The sequence below is a fragment of the Erinaceus europaeus genome, chromosome 16 (genome assembly GCF_950295315.1).
Source record: "Erinaceus europaeus chromosome 16, mEriEur2.1, whole genome shotgun sequence".
Taxonomy (NCBI): domain Eukaryota; kingdom Metazoa; phylum Chordata; class Mammalia; order Eulipotyphla; family Erinaceidae; genus Erinaceus; species Erinaceus europaeus.
Genome location: NC_080177.1, coordinates 24699219 through 24716146, shown reverse-complemented (window position 1 = coordinate 24716146; position 16928 = coordinate 24699219). Strand labels below are relative to the sequence as shown.

Here is a 16928-nt window from a genome sequence, read left to right as displayed (position 1 = left end):
GATGGACTGTGACTCAAATCATAATCCACTAACTATGACAGCAAGCACATAGATAAAGCTTATTATTTGCCAGGCACTCTGCTACTTAGAGGAAACTAGTGTTTCTTCCAAGAGCTTATATTCAGAAAATTAAAAAATCAGTTCTAGTTGTCAAAACCAGGACCATTTATATTGATTATATGATTTTGTCTGGCTAATATTTCTATCATTAAGTTTATTTTAGAATAAATGTTCATTTTTTGTATTCATATTACACCTTGATATTAAACTGGAAAACTCACCTCTACTACTTTGAAATCCTGGTTTATTAACTTGTCTCACAGACATTTATTAAGCATTTGAGTATACTAGTCCTTGATAATACAGTTGTGAAAAAGACTAGGCTGGAGGGTGTGGGCAGTGGTACACACTACCTTGTTCAGGGATCTGGGTTCAAATCACTGGTCCTCACCTGAAGGGGGGAAGCTTCATGAATTGCGAAGCTATTCTGAAGGAGTCTTTCTTTCTTCCTTTCTCCCTTACCTTTACCTCCCTCAGTTTCTTGCTATCTCTATCAAATAGTAAGAATGAAAGAGAGGAAGGAAGTAAAGAAGGAAGGAAGGAAGAAATGAACAAGGGAATAAAATGGTTACCAGGAGATGGATTCCTTGTATAGGCACTATGCTCCAGTGATAACTTTAGTAGCGATTAAAAAATTTTTTTAATTGTAAAAAGATAACTAACCCAGACCTTAAAGTATATATTGTGTTAGTGCTATATAGTTGGCTATGAGGATAATACCTGGAAAAGTTTGCACATAAGCGCACATGTGCACACACAGGCAAACATTTTTGCAAATATTTTGAAAAATCTGAGTTGTAAATTTAGGAATATAGAGAATTTTGTTAGATTGAAAAAGTTGGAAAGAACACCTTCAGTGGAGGGAAGGAAAGGAAGGTGTGAATGCAAAAAGTATGAAAGAGAATGGCTGTTTAGGGTAGAATAAAACTTTTTATGGAGTTTCAGTAAAAAAAAATAATAAAGAACCTTAGAAAAGTTAAGTTGGAGTATGAGTGTGACTGAACATAATAAGGTCATATCCTTTTAAGTTCTGAAGGGGCATGTGGAGATTTTTAAGAAAACAATGGTGCCAGGTGGTGGCACACCTGATTGAGTATGCATACAATGCACAGGGACCTGGGTTCAAGCTCCTGGTCCCCACCTGTTGGTGGTGGGGGGGGTAGGAGGGGAGTCTTTACAAGTGGTGAGGCAAGGCTGCAGCTATCTCTCTGTCTCACTCTCTGTCTCCCTCTCCTCTCTCAATTTCTGGTTGTTGCTATTCAATAAATAAATAAAGAGCATGAAAAAAAGAAAATAACTTCAATTAACTATATTCTCAGGATGAAACTCCTGCAGATAGTGTGTGGTGGAGAAAAAGGTTTTAAAAAAAATAGGATGGGGCAGGGGTAGATAGCATAATGGTTATGCAAAGAGACTCTCATGCCTGAGGCTCCAAAATCCAAGGTTCAATCCCCTGCACCACCATAAGCCAAGCTGAGCAGTGGTCTGGTAAAAAAAAAAAAAATCGAAGAAAAAAAATAGGATAACTGGGGCCAGGAAGTGGTGCACCTGGTTAAGTGCACACATTACAGGCACAAGGACATAGGTCCAAGCTCCCAGTCTCCATTTAAAGGGGAAAGCTTCACAAGTTGTGAAGCAGGTCTCTCTCCCTTCCCATCCCCCCACTTCCCCTAAATTTATCTCTTTCCAATCAAATAAATAAAGTAAGAAATATATACACACACACACACACACACACACACACACACACACACACACACACACACACACACACACACATATATATATATATATATATATATATATATATATATATATATATATATAAAATAGGAGGACCACATTAGAAATCTGTTACAGAGGCCAGAGAAATAAATAGTTCACTGGGTAGACTGTGTGTTTTGACAATCATGGTCTGGGCTTGAGCTTCTGTATCATATGGGAGTACTATGGTACCAGGATAAACTCTGACTCCTCTCTCTCTCTATGATAAAGTGACCTGGCAGCAATGAAATCTCACATGCACAAGGCTGTAGGTACACACACACACACACACACACGCACGTACACACACACATACACATACCTGTTGCATAGTCTAGAAATGGCAGTAGTAGGGGCAGAATTGAAAGGATCAGTGAGGGAATCAATTTGAGATACATATCGGAAGTTAAATGTGCAGACTTTTCATGACTAGTTGAATATAGGGGGTTGAATATTCCAAGTTAGGGACTTTAGTCTTTGGGTCAGCCATGATGCTTTTGATGAGACATTCAGAGGAAAGGTAACCTTAGGGGAATGAGAGTCATCTTGTAGTCTGAGGCAGTTACTCTGGTAGAGAAATCCAATAGACAGTCATCAGACTGGTCAAGAAAGAGGTCAGCGGAGAGGTACCTTAAGTATCTGCAACTGATTAGATTATTGAATCAGAAGAGAAGGCAACCCAGGAGGGCAGACATTGTAATTCCTTCTGATTATAAAAGGGATCTAGAGTCAGAGCTTTAGGAATCACTAACTGTGTTTCACAATCATGTTTGTTGTCTCTATGGCAGAACACATGCTGGGCTCTGTTATTTTCCTTCACATGACTAATAAAATGTTTAATGAGGTCAGAAAAACCTCAGTCAAGGACTAGCAGGACTCTGACCCCTTCTAGGCTGTTATCTTTGTAGACTGCTTTGGGGAAGAGTTGGGGAGTTATTCTGTGAGACTCAGAAACACATGCTCCCACTCAGCTTTCCCTGGCTGACCTAGATTCCTAACTGCTGGCCCTGTAGAGATTTGCAGACATCCACACAGAGGACTGTCATTTGTATGCATCCCCTTAACTAGTTGTACCACTCTGTCCCTTAAGTCTCTGAGAAAGCACACAAATGGATTCTCCAGCACTGTTGACTGTCAAAAACACCTGTATGACCCTTCAGCAAATCAACTGACCCCTCCCCTTGTTATTCACCTGTTGTTTCAATTATGTGGGTAGTGATGTTTCTTCAGAGGAGAATGATGGGGAAAATATTAATACTTCTGGTTTTGAGCCAACACAGATTTAAATATTTTTCCAGCATAGAGAACACCTGGCTTCTAGTGTCTATTCCCTCTTGGCTCTGGAAGATGAGCTACGTCTTGAATTGAAGTTCATAAGCACATAGAGTCTGTTTCCTCTTGCTGTTCACTGAAGCATTGAAAAATAAATGAATTCAGATAGTCTGAGCCAGTCTTAAGTATCACAAGATGGGGCTTAGCAGTGTACTGAAACTTGTGGGCCTTGTTTTAATGCCATGTGCACAATTGTCTTGTGCAGTCTGCTGGAGCCACTGTCAACTTCATAAATACCATTCTTGTTGTTTATGATAATTACTTATGATGGTGAATATAATATATATTCCTATACTCTTGATTCACACTGCCCCCCCGCCCCAATTCCCAGTGCCTTATACTTACAACCATGGTAAATATTTGTCAATGAGTTGGGTTTTCCAAGTTGGGAGAGGTTACTTAGATAGAGACCTCTAAGCTCCTTGAAAGCAATCAATTTTACTAATAGAAAAGTAAAAGTACATATATTGAACTCAATGGAATCCTCTAAGTATGCTAATGTATTTCCATGGGCTTTTCTTTAGAGTTTAATAGGCTCTTCTTTAGAGTTTAAACTCTAGTTTCAGCTGATCCACTAGACAGATAAGATGTAATATTAAAATATTTTTGATTTTAGGGCAAATAAAACAAAAAAATGGTGCATGTAGTGATTGGTAAAGGTCACAAGCTAGACCTCTGGTGCACAGACATGCTTTACTTGACCTTCTCAATGATGTCTTTAAGAAAATATGAATTTAGTATTGGGATTAACATATATATATGTACATATATATATTCCAGGTTTTTTTTTTTCCTCTTGAAAAGTGGAACATCTGGCTATACTAGGCTGCAGTCTTGCCAAGAAAAAGTAACCTTGGGTAATGAGACCTGAATAGCTGCCACTTGCTATAAAGTCCCTTCTACTCTATTTGTCTTATACTTGACCTACCTCTCTTATATATACTATATGCTTTGCTTCTGTAGACTTTTCTTGGTAAACAGTACTACCAGAATTATTTAGAATACTTAAACATTAGCATGTTTCAAATACATTGTTTGCAGTTTTATTGAGATGCAGTTCACACACCTTAAAGTATATAATTCAGTATTATTTATTCATAAAGTTGTACTACTATTACCACTATTAAATGCTAAGGCATTTTCACCCCCCAAAGTCATTATCTATTAGTAGGAATTCCCTGCCGCCCCAACCCCCCACACCACCACCATTACCACATCACCTACACCACTACTGGGTAGTCACTAATTTATTATTTGTTTCTATGAACTTGTGTAGTTTCTGCTTTTTAGTTATCATAAATAATGCTGCCATGAACATTTGTATGCAAGTTCTTGAAAGGGGATACGTTTTTACTTTTCTTGGGAATAGATCTAGGAGTCTAATTGGATCTTACATTAACTCTATGCTAGCAACTGTCAGATCATTTCCCAGCGTGACTGGCCATTTGCCCCATATCACCTTTTTAAAAAATATTTATTTATTCCTTTTTTGTTGCCCTTGTTGTTTTATTTTTGTAGTTATTATTGTTGTCACTGAAGTCGTAGTTGTTGGATAGGACAGAGAGAAATGGAGAGAGGAGGGGAAGACAGAGGTGGGGAGAGAAAGATAGACACCTGCAGACCTGCTTCACCACTCGTGAAGCGACTCCCCTGCAGGTGGAGAGCTGGGGGCTCCAACCAGGATCCTTACACATCGCAGTCCTTGCACTCGGCGCCACATGCACTTAATCCGCTGCACTACCACCCAACTCCCCCTCATCACTTTTTGAGACTTCTATTTCTCCAATTCTCTCACAACACTTGTCATCATTGTCAGTCTCATAGACATCAAGTTATTGTGAAGTAGGATTCCATTTTGCTTTTGATTTTATACAAAATAATTTTTATAAGGAAATGTAACTGATGATCATGCTATCTAACCCACACTCATCAATGAAACTCTCGGCTTGGTCTCTACTCTTAAAACCAGACCACATAATATAATGCAGTATATCCTTGGGTTGTGGTCCACAGGGGCAGAGGATTCCATCAATTTGGTGATGGGTCCAGTGTGGTAGTAGGAGAAGCTGTGGCCTTTGGAAGGTGTTTAGATAATAATGAGAGTAGAGTCTCATGGATGGAATTAGTGCCCTTTAAGGGGTCCCCAAAGAGCTCCTTGACTTTTTCTATAACGTGAAGTTATAATGAGAAGTTGGCAATTTACATCCTTGAAGAGGTTCCTCACTAGAATCAGACTATGCTAGCACTCTGATCTTAGACTACCAGCCTCTAAAGCTGTGACAAGTATATTTCTGTTGTTTGTAAGTCATCCAGTTTATGGCACTTTGTAATAGTAGCCGAAACTGACTAAGATGCTGGTCTGGTCTCTTAAGGAAGAAATCAGTGGTTCTGCTAAAGACTTGGGTTCTGTCTCTTCCCATATACATAAATTTCTTTTTCCACAATCCTTTCCCCTTACCTCTCCTGAACTCTAGAACTGTGTTGCAGTACATGACTTTGATATGTTTTTTTCAATGTACTATTATCCCCTACTTCTATATTTTGTTCTTTCTCTTTCTTCTTGCATTCACTTTCTCAATTCCACCCACTATCCCTTCAGTCCAACCCAGTGGTTTTGATTTAGTTTTGAGCCTCTTTTGTAATCACCACCGGTCAGGAAGCCTCTTTGGCAGATTCTGATCGAATTGTCATTTACCTCAACAGTCTTATGCCAAATAACCCACAATTTCATCGTATTTTAACATAGTATACTCCAAAGGCCACAGTCCGATTCCAAGAACATCCACGTAGGCATGTGGAGCAGAGAGACCTTTTCACTAAGTGTTACACTGAGATTGTCCAGGAACCCCCACCCACTTGTTATCAACAGCTGTGGTTTTTATAGGGCACCCTTATTACCCTGGGTGTTATATCTACTGCAATAAAGACTGCCTTGGATCTTTAGTTTCCTTCATCTCAGAACAGACCTTGTTTGTGTATTTAGAGCCACAGCCCTTGCCTGTTATGTCTGTAATGAGTGGGATGACTGAGAACAGCACCTTTCACCCCAGGATCTGGAAATCTTTAACAGCCTCCACTCCACACTTCTAAACACAGCCACTTAGGAAAGTACAGACAATAAACAGGAACTTCTGGTGATTGTCTGGTCAAAAAGAGTGGGAGAAAAGGAAGATGGTCTCCACGAGCAGCTTAAACCTTTTCCTCAGGTTTCCATGACCTTAGTGTCCATGAGTGGCTGGTATATTTTTTCTGTCCTATATATTGAATTCATTCACCTGACATTTTCACTAGCAGTGCTTTTGTTCTTCACTTGCTAGGAGTAAGAGTGTGATCAGGGATGGTTATTTCTCTAAAGAAGGTAGAGCTTTCGGTTGGCATAGGAGCTGCTCTTTGTGGTGACTCACTCATAGAAAAAGATAGGAGTCCAGGGGACAAAAGGCTTCTTGTTTCAGTGAGGCTTAACTCTTGTTCATTCCACTGCCCTCTTTTTCCTTCTCGAGAAAACAGGTCCTATTCCTATTCCCATATCCACCCCAGCTCACTCATAGCAGGACTGAAGAGAGAAAGACACCTGCAGACCTGCTTCGCTGCTTATGAAGCATTTCCCCCCTGCAAATGGTGTGGCGGGGGTGGGGGGGTGCTATGTCAAACACAGATCCTTACGTAGGTCCTTGAACATAGCTGGGTGTGCCACCGCACGGCACCCATAGATATTTATTTATTTATTTATTTATTTATTTATTTATTCCTTTTTGTTGCCCTTGTTGTTTTATTATTGTTGTTATTGATGTTGTTATTGTTGGATAGGACAGAGAGAAATGGAGAGAGGAGGGAGAAGACAGAGAGGGGGAGAGAAAGATAGACACCTGCAGACCTGCTTCACTGCCTGTGAAGTGACTCCCCTGCAGGTGGGGGGGCCGGAGGCTTGAACCGGGATCCTTAGTCGGTCCTTACACTTTGTGCCACCCGCGCTTAACCACCCAACTCCCAGATTTTATTTTTTTTAAAGACTTTATCTTTCAGGCTTAAGAAGTAGCATTGTGGGTAAAGCATTTGGTTCACAAGCATGAGTTCCCAAGTTCATTCCCCAACATATGTGCCAGAATGATGCTCTGGTTCTCTCTCATTAATAAATATATAATTTTTTTTAAAAAAAGAAACAAGATTTCTAGTTATTTAACTTACTTAGATAGTATGACTACTTTGCCACTAGCTCAAGATTGGTCCGCACTGCACTAGAGGAAGCTTTTCCTCTCCTGTCTTCTCCTTCCTATCTGAAAAAAAAAAAAAAAAAAGATTTAGCAAAATTGCCTGTAGCAGTGAAGCCCTATAGCACTGACAAAAAATGAAATTAACAACAATAGTAACAACAAAAGTCTCTTAGTTTCTGCTTCTACCCCTTGTGCCTTTGCATCTGCTATCCTTCCAGACTAATCCACACTGTCCCTTTTCACTGCTCAAAGCAAAAGCTCCCATAGCCAGTGAAGAACCAGCCATCAATCCATAAAGATGTATTTGCTCTCTTTATGTTGCACTTGGGCTGTTCTATTCTGTTTGCCCAGAATGAACTCTTTTCTCATCTTTATGTGTCAAAATTTCCATACTTTTCAAGTTCTCTTCCCCCACATCCTAACTAGGGAGGAATTGGAGGTGATTCCCAGCTTTTCAATTCTCAGGTAGTCTATACTCATGTGGCACTTGTCACAGATTGCCTAGAAAATGGAATACTAGCACATTTAGTTTCTCTTTCTAGGTTGTCAGCACTTTTCTCTTATATGCTAATGCCTCATAAATATTTGTTGAAAAAAGAATAATAAATCCCGTTTTTTGTCTCTTCAGTTTGAATTTGATAGTTTCTTCTGATGCTCAGAGAAGGGAATAACACACACACACACACACACACACACACACACACACACACACACACACACACACTGGGACTTTGCCGTCTTCTTCAGCATGTATTTTTTGAGTAAGTGTGAAAAACTGGGCTGTTGGAGTTGAGAAATAGAATTACGGTTTAATGTGGTCCGGGAGGTGGCTCAGTGGCTAAGGCACTGGACTCTCAAGCATGAAGTCTTGAGTCCGATCCCCGGCAGCACATGTACCAGAGTGATGTCTGGTTCTTTCTCTCCTCCTATCTTTCTAATAAATAAATAATCTTAAAAAAAAAAAGAATTACAGTTTAATGAGCCTTCCCTGGGCACTTTTCACATTGTATTACTTAATATTTAGACAACTATATCAGAAAGATATCATCAGTGCATTATACTACAAGCAATATAGGCTAGAGAGTTTTAGTAACTTGTTGTATGAGATCACCCAACTAGCCAATAGTAGAGCCAGGATTTGAACTCAGGTTGTCTGTTCCCAAACCTATATTCTTAGCCAGAGAGAGATAAACTTAGAGTTTTTGAGTCCCCTAGTCATCTGGCCCATAACTTCTGTGATTCATCTGATAAAACTGCATTTCAACCACATTAGCTTTCCTACTTTCCACTTGGAGTGCTGAACCTTTTCCTGCGTCAAGACCCTTGTGCCTACAAGTATCCAGATACCTGCCAAGATCTTTACATAACCGACATGTCTCATCATTCAAATCCTAGCTAGAAAATCACCTAGAGAGATTTCGCTGAGTTTCCCAGTGAATAGTCACACTCCCTCCATTTATTCTCTATCCTGCTTACTCTGTATATTTTCTGTGGGGTATTTGTCATTGCCTAAATTGATCACATCTACAATTTGTTTAGTGTCTATCTTCCCCTCCCACCCCGCTGGAATTATAACCCAGTAAGAATAGATATTTAGGGAGCCGGGCGGTAACGCCTCGGGTTAAACGCAGGTGGTGCTAAGTGCAAGGACCGGCATGAGGATCCTGGTTCGAGCCCCGGCTTCCCATCTGCAGGGGAGTCGCTTCACAGGCGGTGAAGCAGATCTGCAGATGTCTGTCTTTCTCTCCTCCTCTCTGTCTTCTCCTCTCTCCATTTTTCTCTGTCCTATCCAACAACGACAACATCAACTACAACAACAATAAAAAGACAACAAGGGCAACAAAAGGGAAGATAAATAAATAAAATTACAAAAAAATAAAAGAATAGATATTTACTCACCACTGAATCTTCACTGTCTAGAACAGACGTTGGCACATTGTAGCTATTTGATTTCTTGTTTGTTGAGTGAATGTATGAATTATCGAGGACTCAAGTGTACAGGCTGGATTCTGTAAAAATAGATACTGGGATGCACTTTGGAGTGCAAGATGTTTATTAGGGGTCAGCACTTGGGAAAATAAGGGAAAGAGGCAGGATCAAGCAGCAAGAGGAAATGAACTGTGACATGGACACAATAGATCTTAAGTCAACAACAGTTTTGAGAGTAAATACAAATTATAAAATGGGAAGTTCTTCTGATTAGCTAATAAAGAACAAGCATTATAATTTAAACTCAGTTTTACTCTAGAAGTTGCTGCAAGTTTTGCTCTATTCATGCTTTCACTTTGCCTCTTAGTTCAGGGGTGTGATCTACTCCCTGGAAGGACATGACTTTGAGTAAGGAAGAACTCTGAAGTTGAGGCTGATCCTGAAGGAACTGGAGTTTGCCTACTGCAAACAAACCCATTGTTGGACAGTATGTCATTTTTTGGAAAGGGTCCTTTGGACAATGTTTTTAGTATCTACCACAATAATCATAATACTGGTAGTATTTGTGCATATGCATTATTATCATTGTAATTAGTTTAAGATGTGGTCTTCAGAATTCATATACATCTAAAAGCTGGTACTGTTTATACTAGAAATTTTAAAGCAAATCAGTTATTTCTTAGCTTGAAATTATTCACTACTTTGATTCACATATGATGCTAATGGCATTTCTTTCATTTGTAGCCACATGTTTTTTGGTATTATAATTTCTTGGAATTGCACCAAAAGCTTGCTTAAAATTAATCGCATGTCTTTTTTTTTTTAGTGGCATGTCTTCAAAATGATTATATTTCAACCTTTGTAATTTCCATTAAACTGTTGGAGTTTGTTTTTTTTTTAAAAGAATTATTCATTTCTCCCCCATTGTGATTTCTTTACACTATAAAAACTTTTAGGCAAAAGGCAATGTTTTGTATGGTGTGTGTGTGTGTGTGTGTGTGTGTGTGTGTGTGTGTGTGTGTGTGTGTGTTTCATATTCTAATAGGTTAACTTTTGAGGTGAGGCATCTGGCATTTAAGAGTTACTAATGGCATCACTATTAAGTTATGGCTGGTGCTATTTTCTGCTTTCTGAGATCTAGAACTTGCTGACTTTTCCTTCCTCAGGAAATTCAGTTTCCCTTTGTTCACTTATTTATAGCGCTTCTGTGGGGATGGTTTGGAGCCTTGGTTTTCACTGCTTCAATTGCTCTGTAGTAATTGACACACTATACATATTCCAGATCCCATGTCCCATTTACATATGGACACACACTACTTGATGACTCAGAGAGTCTATAATGAATCCTCTTTATTGTGGGATATTTTTGAATTCTGGCTTTCTGTGTTGGTCTGTTCCCTTTAAACATGGGATTGACAGCACTGACTATTGAAAACAACTGACCTTTTATTTTTGATGGCATTTCCTCACCATGGGTGCATCCCAATCTAATTATATGTTGATTTGTAATCATCAAAGTCTTCTTCTTGTTTAATTTTCTGCTGATTTTTTTCCTGCTTGGAAATCTCCAGGGTTATTTTATCAATTTCTTCAACATTGTCTCCTTTTTATGATGGCCTGCTTCCAAACTGTTACTTTTGTGTAAAACCATGTTACCCATGTTTAAAAAGTAAACTCCAGTTTGCTAGTATGTTTGGTAGGTGCTGTGCTGCCATGAAAGTGTTGTGGAGGGGACTGGGTGTCGGTGCACCTGGTTGAGTGCACACATTGCAGTGTAAGGATCTGGGTTCAAGCCCCCATCCCATCTACAGGGGGAGAACTTAGAGAGTGGTGAAGCAGGGCTGCAGGTGGCTCCCTGTCTCTCTCCCTCTCTGTGTCCCCTTTCCTCTCAATTTCCTGTCTTTATCCAATAAATAAATAAAGATGATTTTAAAAAGTGTTGTGGAAAGCGATGTTTATGGTGTTATTGCTATGAATTAGTCCAGTAACCTATCTCCATTACTTAAGATGTACTTGACCTTAGAAGGAGAAAAAAATAAATAAATAAAAACCTAATCAATGCAACAAGTACCACCTCAGCGTGCTTCACTTCAGACTGTGTCCAGAGACTTCAGGTGTGGAACGACAACCCTTTAGTTTCATTACTCGGGTGAGACCTTTCCTTTCATAGTATTCTCTAATTCCATCCCAGGTGGTTCACTTCCTAACAAAGTCCAAAAATCTAGATATAGACCAGGTCCTGTGAGTTAGAGCATATGTTCACACGTATCCATAAATTAGGGCAAATATATACCTGAAAGCAAAAGTACACAATAGTCTGCAGTGAGTCAGTATAAAGTTCCTAATGAAATAGTATCTAATTAGACTTAGGTACCCTCCTCACCTACCTCCTATTACAGTTCTCTCACTCATTCCAAAGCTAACTTTAGCATAGCAAGGACTGCAAAAGCTGAATAAGGGCAAGAGACTGACATACTTTATTATTTTTTAAATTTTTTATTTATAAAAAGGAAACATTGAAAAAACCATAGGATAAGAGTGGTACAACTTCACACAGTTCCCATCACCAGAATTCTGTATCCTATCCCCTCCCCTGATAGCTTTCCTATTCTTTAACATTCTGGGAGTATGGACCCAAGGTCATTCTGGGATGCATAAGATGGAAAGTCTGGCTTCTGTAATTGCTTCCCTGCTGAATATGGGCATTGACTGGTCAATCCATACTCCCAGCCTGTCTCTCTCTTTCCCTAGTGGGGAAGGGCTTTGGGGAAGCAGAGCTCTAGGACCCATTGGTGCGGTGGTCTGTCCAGGGAAGGCTGGTCGGCATCATGTTAGCATCTGGAACCTGGTGGCTGAAAAGAGAGTTAACATACAAAGTCAAACAAATTGTTGACCAATCATGGACCTAAGGGCTGGAACAGTGCAGATGAAGACTTGGGGGGGGGGGTCCTCCATTTTGTAGATAGCTAGTAGGTATATTTTAGTTAAATTCCAAAGGGCCTATAGCTATACTAGTTTGTTTGTTTGTTTGATTTTTCCTTTTTTCTTTTTGCCCCTAAGCCTGAAATCTGATATGCAGGTGGATCCAAGTTATTGTCTGGGGAGATGATGTCATGGCTGGGAAAAGGACCAGAAAGCTGGATCAGGGAAGAGAGTAGCTCCCTAATATGGGGAAAGGGTATAAGTATTGTTGACTGTAAACCCCATCAATTTGATGTGATCTGGGGACCATAATTAGCTTAGGAGCCTGTGTGACCTCTGCATCCCTCTAGATCTGAGCTCACATTCTGTGGTCATGAGTAGGAACATTCCATGCTGCCCCAATATCGACCCATCTCCCTCAGATGTAGCATAGAGTATGTTGTCCAGCCTCCGAAGGGAGGATGGAATGAACATTCTCTACCATGTTGATCTAAGTTGAGGGCAAGGTCCTATGGGGGCCCACAAAGTTTCTATTTTGTTGTCCCTGATAGAAATGACCGGTAACAATGGAGAGAGGGATTTATTCGAGTTCTAGGCCCATCAAGTCTGTTTGGGAATCTCAGGACTCCCTGAGATTCCATCCCTTAGGTCCATGTTGTTCAACAATTTGTTTGGCTTTGTATGTTAACTCTTTTTTCAGCCACCAGGTTCCAGATGCTAGCATGATGCTGACCAGACTTCCCTGGACAGACGACTCCACTAATGGGAGAGGCAGGCTGGGAGTATGGATCGACCAGTCAACGCCCATGTTCAGTGGGGAAGCAATTACAGAAGCCAGACCTTCCACCTTCTGTATCCCACAGTGACCCTGGGTCCATACTCCCAGAGGGTTAAAGAATAGGAAAGCTATCAGGGGAGGGGGTGGGATATGGAGATCTGGCGGTGGGACTTGTGTGGAGTTGTACCCCTCTTATCCTATGGCTTTGTTAATGTCTCCTTTTTTAACTAAATAAAAGAAGATTAAAAAAAAAAAAAACTGAGCCAGAATCCTTACTTAGGTTTGATTTAACTGCAATAAGAATTCATCAAGGACTTAGTAACTGCACTTCCTAGGAAACTGAAGCTTTTTCCTGTATTTGGGAGTGGTAAAGCATACGCCCAAGAACTTGGAACAGACACAGCATTGGCAGACTAACAAAGGATCTGTAGGACAGGACATCCTTTTTATTCCCTGAGCTCTCTCTTCCATTGTCTCAGAGATGATGGGGCAAATACCCAGACAGAAGCTGCTTCAGTATTGTCTTTTGTTGATAGGCTGGTTGTGTTCAGTGATTTCTCTGGCCCGGAGTGTCTGCTGGGCAGTTGGAGGCTTTTTGAAGCTATTGTATTGTTAGAGAATCATTAGGGTGAATGAAGCTGGGGGTAGGGGTTAACAACAATTCTTTGTTGCAAGCAATTGCTAGTCTTGGCATCAGTATTGGTAACAAGACCAATCTACTGGAAGAAATCGAAACAAAAGATGGAAAGGCTGCGGTCGGTTTGTCTAATCCATCCTGCAAATCCACCCATCCAAGGCCATTGTGCCCTGTGAGCATTCTGGAAATGCCTTTGGTCACACTGCATTCCAAGTCACTGGGTGGGTGATCTCCAGGCAGACTTGTACATGGATTTCCTAGAATGCTTCTTACTAAGAAAAAATGTGGGGGGATGCACAGGTGTTGCCTTGGCAGTTAATCAGCATACCTCATAAAGAAGACAGTCTCCTAACATTTGGATAGGTGAATGAAGGGGTATGTGTGAAAAACCTATTATGATCTTTCTCTTAGGGTGGGGGATTAGAAAATGCCCTAACACAAAATAGCTGGAATGTGTCAAGTGACACCAAGGTGGAAACACCTAGGCACAGCTTTGACCTGTGTCCTCATTACTCCTCCATCCCTTATACAATAGACAGGTTCTGTTGTGGTGCTAGGGGTCTTGATCCCACTTCAACTATGATCTAGAGGGATGTTGTCAGGGTGAGATCCTGCAAACTGGGTGGTAATAAAATGAATACTTTCTAAGAAAGTGGTTCTTACTGGAAGACTTACAAACTAAATGTTGTTTCCCCTTGCCAATATGGGGGAATGGAAACTGCTGTGGAATTCTGTGTCAGGTAGATGCCTGGTTATGTTTGATCAGATTCTTGCTGTATTTTAATACATGGCAGTGATGTCTTCTCTGGGGGCTCCAGGATCCTACTTGGGTATATGCCATTCAGACTTCATGACACTGGTATGATTTGCTCAGGTGTGAGTCTTCCTACATTCTTCCAAATTATCTTTCTATCAGAGATTGTCAAGTGCAGAAGGAACTGCTTTAAATATTTGGTTCAAATTATACAATAGTCACCCCTTTCTATCTTTTCCTCTTATCAATTTGGCAATGGAGGTAAGCATATCACCAAGGAGATCCTTGAGCATAGACACATATTCCTAAAATGTGAATTCTGCTTTTACATATTGAATAGGTCCTACTTTAGACCAATGATAGCTTGTGTCAGAAATCTCAAAATAGGGATGTTCCTGATCGATGTTAAACTCTTGAGCAGTGAGGCAGAGATGGTATTCACTTACATGTAATGAGGAGGGATATTTATCAGGGAGTTGGGAGGAGGGAAAAGTGGGAGGGGGCAGCAGCATGCTTATTTTCAGTTTGTCAGCTGCTCTGGAAAACTGCCAAAATGAATGAGCTCCAACAAGCCTTTAGGTTGTTATAAGCCAAGAAGAGGCAAAGGCCCCACTTTTTAAAAGGCTCTGTGGAATTTAGACTTAAAAGTATCATGTGCATTTGGTTTGGGGCAAATGTGAGATCCCTGAACTTTTCCCAAGAGTACACAGTGGGCCTTAACTTTGGACAAGTGTGTCTTGAAGGAGGGGGAAAGAGAAAAAGAATCCAGCACCTTTCCATTTAATCTCTCGACTCTGTTTGGCCAGCAGAGAAAGATTGATGAAAACCCTGATTAGATCTGTCTCCATGGCCTCCAGCAGATTATTGGAAAGGCCTGAAAACAATCCTTTTGATATAGGCAGTGGTCGTTGGGGGAAGGGAAAGCCAACTCTATGGAGCCCCAAATGTGCCAGGAGGGGACCAAACTCAGTGGCAACATTAGGGGAGACAGAGCACAGCCAAGCATTTTTCGTAAGACTAGTCACCAGCATCATTGTCAGGGAGAGACAGACTGAAACACTGAAAATAAGGTGGCTTTCCCATGATTCAAAGACCTCTTAAACCCAGTGTGGCTTCAATATCTGAAAGATAAATCAAACACTGAGCATTCTCTCTCTCCCTCTCCCTCTCCCTCTCCCTCTCCCTCTCCCTCTCCCTCTCCCTCTCCCTCTCCCTCTCCCTCTCCCTCTCCCTCTCCATCTCTCCCTCTCCCTTTCTCTCTCCCTCTCCCTCTCTCTCATTTATTGGCAATTATGTTCCAAGTTTGAATACTCTGCAGTGTGACTTTGGTCTGATGTTCACGTCAGAAAATCTCCAAGCTGTTTTGATTATACCCCCAAGTATTGTTGACCTTTGTAAGAAGAGAGGAAATATGGAGAAATAGAACTCTTTCCTTGGTGTTGTTCAAACATATTACTAAAAAGAGCAGAGGGTGTTCTCAGTGTTAAAGGGACATCATGTCTTTCTCTGCAATTTCTGATGTCCAGCTAGGTGGCTGGGCAAGCCAGTTCTCATGGACTATGTGAGAACACAGTGGTTTCTAAGCAGCTTTAAGAATTTCAGACACGCCCATACAATGGTGACTACCTCTGCTTAAGGCTGCCCTTTTTCCCATCATGTGACTGAAAATCAATCCAATTTGTAGGATTTTTCTGAAGATTTATGTTCTAGCTGGTCTACCATGGGCTTTGAGTTTTCCTTTGAACTTCACTATCAAAAGCAGAACAACTTTTCTTCACAGAGCCAGGAGACGTGATTATTTTTGCTTACTCCCTTTTTTTTTTTTTTTACATTGAGAAACTGAAATCTTGCCTGAAGTTACATTACAGCTTTGTGTGGGAATAGGAAAGAAAAACTGAATTTTTCTGACACCTGCTTCATGTATCACAGTGCAAGCTCTGTCAACGAGAAGGAACGTTCAGCTCAGGTTCTCTACAACACTAAGAACGTGGGGGAACTTATCCATTTTAGTAGACACGATTTATTAGGATAGCCTCAGAAATCCCAGTGCAATATAATTCTAAGGAAAAACACTGGGAATAATCTGGTTTTAAACCAATGCTTTTTTTTTTTTTTAACCAAAGAACTCCTAAACTCTGGTTTAAGGTGGTACTGGGGATTAAATTTGGGATCTCAGAGGCTCAGACATGAAAGTCATTTTTGCCTAGCCATTATGCTATCTTCCCAGTCCCAGCATTTGTTGTGTGTGTGTGTGTGTGTGTGTTTTTAAAGTAATTGCTGCAGGAAATGTTAACATAATTAACATTTATTTTTTATTTAATTATTCACTTTATTGGATATAGACAGAAGCTGAGATGAAAGGGGAAAATAGACCAGCAGCACTGCTTTAACCCTTGTGAAACTCTTTCCACACCCACAGTAGGATGGGGGCTTGAACCTAGGTCCTTGTGCATGGTAGCATGTGTACTCAACCAGGTGCACCACCACTAGCCTCCTAATTAACATTTCAAATATTCAGACCTTTTTTTAAAAATTTTTATT

At 40.4% G+C, this 16928-nt stretch overlaps 1 protein-coding gene and 1 long non-coding RNA gene across 12 annotated transcripts in view; one reads left to right on the top strand and one right to left on the bottom strand.

Moving 5' to 3' along the window:
- LOC132533421 (uncharacterized) overlaps positions 1-9657 on the bottom strand; it is a 28699-nt gene extending 19042 nt beyond the window's left edge. For both annotated transcript variants that reach the window (XR_009545294.1, XR_009545295.1), the window contains exon 1: positions 9267-9657. This is a non-coding gene — a long non-coding RNA (uncharacterized LOC132533421). The remainder of the gene's footprint in view (positions 1-9266) is intronic.
- RAD51B (RAD51 paralog B) overlaps positions 1-16928 on the top strand; it is a 975550-nt gene that overhangs the window by 419608 nt on the left and 539014 nt on the right. The window contains exon 9 of one of the 10 annotated variants that reach the window (XM_060174765.1): positions 9664-10188. The exons of the other annotated variants lie outside the window; for them this stretch is intronic. Coding sequence (XP_060030748.1) covers positions 9664-9698 — 35 coding nt within the window. The 3' untranslated portion in view covers positions 9699-10188. Of the gene's footprint in view, positions 1-9663; positions 10189-16928 lie in introns of those variants that run through there. 10 annotated transcript variants of the gene reach the window in all.